The following is a 6,827-nucleotide window of genomic DNA, read 5'->3' as shown; positions in this document are numbered from 1 at the left end:
TTGTTGTAGGAAATTGAAAATGTTTAACATAAGTTTGTTCGCACTTTGTGCATTGAATGAAGCTTAGAGTTGCTGGAGATCATGTAAAGGGTGATGAGGAGGAACATGATGCTGCGGCGGGAGAAGCAAAAAGCGAGTTAAAGGAATTGGATGTGTTTCTTGAACTAAGGATTGAGGAATCATCGTTGAAGCTTGAGTAATTTCATCTACATGAGAAAGAAATGGTGAAGCATTATTTTGAAGAATTTGAATAGTAGACCGAGGATCATCGGTAGCACTTCAAGTGTGAGGTACTTTAGAATCGCCTATAGGAAAAGTAGCATAAAATGGTTAGGAAACAGTAACTCAAAGTCGTGGGAGAAAACAATTACAGTGATGCAACTTAGAAAACATGAGAGAATTAAACAAGAATTCAAGAGAATTAAAAGACGATTCACATAGAAGGAACCACTATTCAGTTCAACAACAGAGAATTAGTAAAAGATTGATGACGGCCACCGTGTAAGACTTTCGATACAATTGTGACAAATCTTCGATGATCAAAGGGGTACATGCAAATGATTAGCATTTTTATACGCATACTAGTATATGAACGGCGTGATATTTTAAAGTGTGAGTGAAAATATATATAGGCATGACTCAGAGTCACACTTATATAAAGAAGCAATTATAATCGTCACTGATTTATCCAAGATGGAATACGAGTGACCATTAGGTGCATATCATGTGAGATATGCTTGTGTTCAATTGCAATAGATGAATATCCACCCATCCATCAATGGTTGATATGGTCTTACTGCTTTGGGTCGTTCTTCGTAGACCATTTGCCAACCCAAAACAAATATGTTATTAATTAATCAATTTACACATGTTAAAAAATTATATTATTAATAAATAATTTTTTTACTAAAATACTTTTATCATATTTTAATAGATTCACTTTCATCACAAACACAAAAATTGAAAATATTAAATTGAAAATATATAATTAATATTATTTAAATAATATAGTTAGAAAATTAATAATCAATATTAAATTAAAAATTAACAATGTTCAGTCAAATTATTTTATAGTCATTTTGAGACATAAGAACTATTATTATCAAAAAGTACAATCTAAAGAAATACTAGTACATAAGGCATATATCTCATTTGCATACCAATCCGGTAAAAAAAAAAATCATGTATTTTAGTATTTCAGTTTCATTAATAATTAATCTACTGATAAAAAGTAAAAAAAAAGGATGAATTTTCTAAGACGCGTTTTTTTCTCCGCTTAATCTAGAAATGTATGACCGCCACGTGTCCAGTCGTAGCTAATAACCAAATCATCGCAACGATTTTTTGGCTGTATACACATTTCACCGTTCGTTCCTCCGATGCTTACAAAGTTTTTTTTTTTACTTTTTTGTGTCTCATAAATGAGACAGCATCTTCACAAGAGAATCCCAACCGTCAGAAAATCAAACATCTGTAAAAATAAACGGACAAGATTAACCCAAGAAAATGTATAAATAACCACACAAGTGTGTCAATCCATAATAGTAGTTCTTTTGTTTATGTTTTGAGCTGTTGTTATTCTCATTATTGTGCTGTCTCTGTTTTCTCGATTCTTTTACCGTTTCTTCCGACGTTTCTTTTTTCCTTCGCCTCCGCTTCTCCGCGGTATTCGCCGTCGTTAGGATGTCTTCCATCGAATCGCAGATGGAGCCACTAACGTCGGGAGCTAGCAACCGGATAATTCCGCTTCTGAAAGCGTTTAGAGGCTCGCTTATCTTTGTTTATACTTTCTTTCTGTCGTTTCTTTTGTTCGTTGGACGAAACAGAAACAGGGTGGCGGTGCCGGGTTCTCCGAAGAGGAATTTGAAGAAACGGTGGTTGGTTAGAGAAGAGGAGGATACGTTTAGGAGAAGAGCGTTGGCGCAGGATGTTGGAATGGGTCGTGATGACGGTTGTTGCCGGTGGAATACTTCGATTTTTTATGGTGTTAGGAATAACGCTTTGTTTTGTCGTTCTTGGTTTCCGGTTTTTGGTGATCTTAAGTAAGGTTTTTTCTGCTTTTGTTTCTTTCTTTTTTGGAAGTATTTGTGGTTCGTTTTCTCTTGATTTGCGTGATGAAATTTGAAGGATTCTTGTTGATTCTATTGTTTTTTGTTACTTTACTTTCTAAGTAGAGATTGAGATTAAGCTTCATAGTGTTGAATTAGGGTGAGGGTTTGGAATTTAGGATGTTTCAGTTTCCATAACTGGGAAATTGGACTCATAGACCTGAAGGAAAATATAACTGATTTGAAATTTGGCAAAATAAACCTAAGCACAGACATCAGACACACGACACTGACACATGCGCATGAACACCAGTGAACATTTGAAAAAGTTCATTGATAGAATATAATCACATGAGTCGGTGTTGTGTGTCACGTAGACCGACACTGTCACAGACAAGCCTTCCATCAGAAGTTTCCGCGCTATAGGGAAATTTATAGGGATATTTCATGCTGAATGTGATTTGGTTTGCATATTGTTATACTGTATTGGTGATTGAAATGATTGATTTGGCACTGGATGGGGAGTGGATGTTGCTATTATTGTTTTTTGGGTTATATTGCATGCCATTGTGCGACTCTCTTTAACATTTGACTGAACTCAAGTTATTTTCCTTATGTTCTTTTAGGGGTATTATGATCATCATTCACGGGCTCAATGAACACAGGTAATCCTGCTTTGTATAGGATCATCATTCAGAGCTCAACAGTTGTTTGTTATAGGATTAGTCTGGTTATGGTTATCTTTCAGAGCTCAACGGCTACTTATCTTAGTTTTTATGCTTTGCACCCAATTCTGACTCGATGCTCCTTTTTTCAGTGGAAGATATGCAGAATTTGCTAGGCAGTTAACATTGTGCAACTTTGGTGTCTATGCAATGGACTGGATAGGTAATTTAGTTTTTACGCTGTATGCATTTGCAATCCTTGTACCGCAATTTTGTTTTGGTGTTTTATCACCCTTATCACTTTGTGACCGATCTGAAGTTGTATGTTATACTGCTACAGGTCATGGAGGTAGTGATGGATTACATGGTTATGTTCCTTCTCTCGATCACGTGGTTGCAGACACAGTAAGTATCTTTCCAAACTTTAGGATTCATTGAGTTTCTATCATTTCGAACAACGGTGTTAGAGAAAGATGTTTGGTAAATTGCATTTTCAAATGCCATTTCGTGTTTTGATCTGTGCACTTTGCATACTGACGGTGATAATATAAATAGGGAGCTTTCTTGGAAAGTATTAAATCAGAGAATCCTGGGATACCGTGCTTTCTCTTCGGTCACTCCACTGGAGGTGCTGTGGTGTTGAAAGTAAGACTGAAATCTTCTACATACACCTCTCTATTATTAAATTTGTCGTCTTTGAATTTCGAATTTTAATTTCTGCATTTTTTATGTAGGCGGCATCGCACCCTCAAATTGAGGCGATGGTGGAAGGAGTTATATTAACCTCACCAGCGCTGCGTGTGAAGCCTTCTCATCCAATAGTTGGTGTAAGTTTTGCATTTGTAGGCATGAAATGAAATCACGATGTTTGACATTTTCCGCGTTTCTGTTTTGTTGGTTTTTTCGCAGTATGCCTATACTTATTTCCTACCTGTTTGTCTGATATGTTTATGCAGGCTGTTGCTCCAATCTTTTCTCTGGTAGCTCCAAGGTTCCAATTCAAAGGAGCAAACAAAAGGGGCATTCCAGTTTCAAGGGATCCAGCAGCCTTAGTGGCGAAATACTCGGATCCTCTAGTCTACACAGGACCTATTAGAGTCCGAACTGGCCACGAAATACTGCGAATATCATCCTACTTAATGCGAAACTTCATGTCTGTGACAGTACCATTCTTTGTCCTGCATGGAACTGCTGATAAAGTAACTGATCCATTGGCATCACAAGACTTGTACAACAAGGCAGCTTCTGAGATCAAAGACATAAAGCTTTATGATGGCTTCTTGCATGACCTTTTGTTTGAGCCGGAACGAGAAGAGATAGCTCAGGACATTATCAACTGGATGGAGAAGAGATTATGCAACAGTATTTGAAAATGTCAATAATGGAAGCTTGAAAGAAAATTCAAAAAAAAAAAAAATCGCCCCGAAGAGGGGGTGGCGGAAGCAGATAGGTTTTTATTTTATTTTATTTTATTTAGGTGTTGGACATATATTAATATGAATATTATTTCTGTGGGGATTGTTTGTTCAATGAAGAATGTGTATAATATTTAATTGATTTTAATTTCAGTGGTTTCTTCTTGACCCTTAATCCTAGTACGAATGAGGTTAAAATGATGTGTTTGCTATGAATGAGGAAAGTGCACCTGGGCTAGATGTCTTTCATGCACAATTCTGTCATTGGATAGAAACAATATTGTCATATATGCTTTAAATTTCCATTAAAAACTTTTAGGCTGGTTACTTTTCTTGTAGAATGGAAGCCAAACAAGGAGATCCATTCTCTCCTGTTCTTTTGCCTTGAAGAAGTCTTAAATAGAGGGCTAACGTGGATAATGAGAGGTTTAAGCTAATCAAGGGGGCAAGAGGTTCAAATGTGCCATCTCACATAGATGCTTTCAAATTCTTTTGTTAATCCTAGAAAATTCACCTTATACCCTGGCTCTATTTCTCTCTGTAAAACTGAAGAACTAACTCATAACATTTGTTTTAAGATTGACTCTCTCCCTCTCACTTATCTTGGAGTGTGAATTTTTAAAGGCAAGGCCAAAGCAATTTGCTTCCAACCTATTGTTGATAGAGTCAAGTCTAAGATCTCATCCTTAAAAGCTTTCCTCCTTTATATTGCAGATAGAGTTCAAGTCATCAATATTGTGCAATGTAGTTTTTAGCAACAAAAATAAGTATTTGTATTTTCGTCTCCATAGAGACTGATGCGCTATTTAAAATCTATTCAATAATCCATATGATTTTAAGAATGTTTTTGAAAAATTTGTTGTTAGATAACTAAGTTAAAGTAATTATGAATGAAAATAAAATTCAATAGATGAAATTGAAACCTTTTGGGTTAGATTCTATTATCCTATCCTTATGTGTTCTCATGATAAGTTATATCTGTTCCGTCTTCGGCTAATATTTTCACATATCGTTCTAGTGATATGTGTTCTCATGATAAGTTACATATGTGTTCTCAAATTTGTCACATCAACTAGTGAGTTCCCTTCTTTTACAAGAAATAACTTGGTATGGAAGTCATCTTGAACAATCTCTTCTCACCCAACAAGATTTTGTCTTCTTCTGACGAGAATGAGTCAGAAAGATTGCCTTGTTTCTGTCCTGTCTTGGCTGGGCGAGACTTTACTTCACCCAACGAGTTCTTTACTACTCCGCTTCAATGATTTATGATTTTCTTAGATGTTTTCACATATACTCACGAATAATATAGTTAAAATATCCATACAGATGTTTTATCTCCTTTTTATGACAAATTGTGGGAAGGGGTAATGTAATTTCTTGTGTTTTAAGATAATAACTACTTATGTTAAATGAGTATTTTTGACACTTATTAACTTTCTCCAACTTATATTTTTTTCCTCAGACAAAATTTATACAAATGACAAATCATTTTAATAATTCAATCATGCATATGTAAGGTTTATGATTAATCAGAAACATTGAAATTGTAGTTTGACATCTTCAAATTCAAAATCAATGTCACAACTATCCATAAATCATAGCATGAAGATGAAAATGTTGTTTAACCAAAGTATAATTTCAATGTAAGTTTAGATTACCAATCAATTTTCATCAGAATCATAATCTCATTGAATTTCACTAAACTAGATGGTGTTTCCCTCATTTTCGAAAAATACATATACTACATATCTATTTTGTATTTCATCTAAGCAATATTACAAAAGATGCATTTAGTCATGGATCAATAAGGTATCTATTAGCCTGTAACCTTGTTTGGCTAGAAGAAACATTGATTTTCTTTGGATTCAAAAATACCTTTGAAGATAAGAGAGCATAAGTTTTTTTAGACTTCACTTTCCTTCTCCACTTACAAGTTCCTTTGGTGATTTTTTGTTTTTCTTTGACAATTACTTTCTTTATTTCTTTTTTTTCCCTTCTTATTCATTGCTTTTGTCAAAGTATCTTTTGTTTTCTTTTAATTTTGATCACCAATGTTATAGACTTAGATTCTTTCTTAATAAAGTCTTTCTCTCCAAATTTGCATATTATATAACCTTCTGATTTTTAATGCTATTTGTACTTGCAAAATGTATAATGAGTGACAAACTCTAGCTTTGTAGGACTCTCTGAAGGTCGTAGGGTAGTTGTGGTGTTATAGCAAGCTCATGCAAAGATGGTGATAAGCTATTTATATTGGTATTAGCTGAGTGAATTGAATGTCTTTCTCAACCTTATGGTTGAGCTATTTGTAGGAGCCTTTTGGGCCTAGATATTAGGAACCAAGAAAATGGTTACAATATTATTCATTCTCAGAAACGCGGGGAGTGAATAGTTATTTCTCCTATTATCCAGGAGAACGTGACATTCTTCTTTGATTGCCTTTCCCACGCTGTTACTGAGTGGGACACGTCATCCCTCATGTTTTTGTAAGTGGGTGAGTGTTTGAGTCAAAGGGATGATGAAACAGATATTGGACAAATGTCATACCCTAAATTTTGCTCCCTAAGTATTTGTATATTTATAGTCATAGGCATCTCATTTTTTGTGACCATTTCATTTGGTCATAAGATTTCATTATTATGCATAATTCAAATTTAACAGCCAAAGACTAAAAGGTCGAACAAAGGTGTTATTTATTT

At 34.7% G+C, this 6,827-nt stretch overlaps 1 protein-coding gene across 1 annotated transcript; it reads left to right on the top strand.

The window, feature by feature from the left end:
• Nucleotides 1-1,455: 1,455 nt before the first annotated feature.
• Nucleotides 1,456-4,303, top strand: LOC127084229 (uncharacterized). Its single transcript, XM_051024641.1, has 7 exons — nucleotides 1,456-2,042; nucleotides 2,675-2,713; nucleotides 2,866-2,936; nucleotides 3,054-3,118; nucleotides 3,269-3,358; nucleotides 3,448-3,540; nucleotides 3,670-4,303. The coding sequence occupies exons 1-7, from the start codon at nucleotides 1,684-1,686 to the stop codon at nucleotides 4,081-4,083; spliced, it is 1,131 nt and encodes a 376-aa protein (XP_050880598.1). The 5' UTR covers nucleotides 1,456-1,683; the 3' UTR covers nucleotides 4,084-4,303.
• The last annotated feature ends 2,524 nt before the right edge of the window (nucleotides 4,304-6,827 follow it).

Source organism: Lathyrus oleraceus, chromosome 5, assembly GCF_024323335.1.
Source record: "Lathyrus oleraceus cultivar Zhongwan6 chromosome 5, CAAS_Psat_ZW6_1.0, whole genome shotgun sequence".
In the NCBI taxonomy this organism is placed as follows: domain Eukaryota; kingdom Viridiplantae; phylum Streptophyta; class Magnoliopsida; order Fabales; family Fabaceae; genus Lathyrus; species Lathyrus oleraceus.
This window is presented reverse-complemented; position numbering and strand designations above follow the sequence as displayed.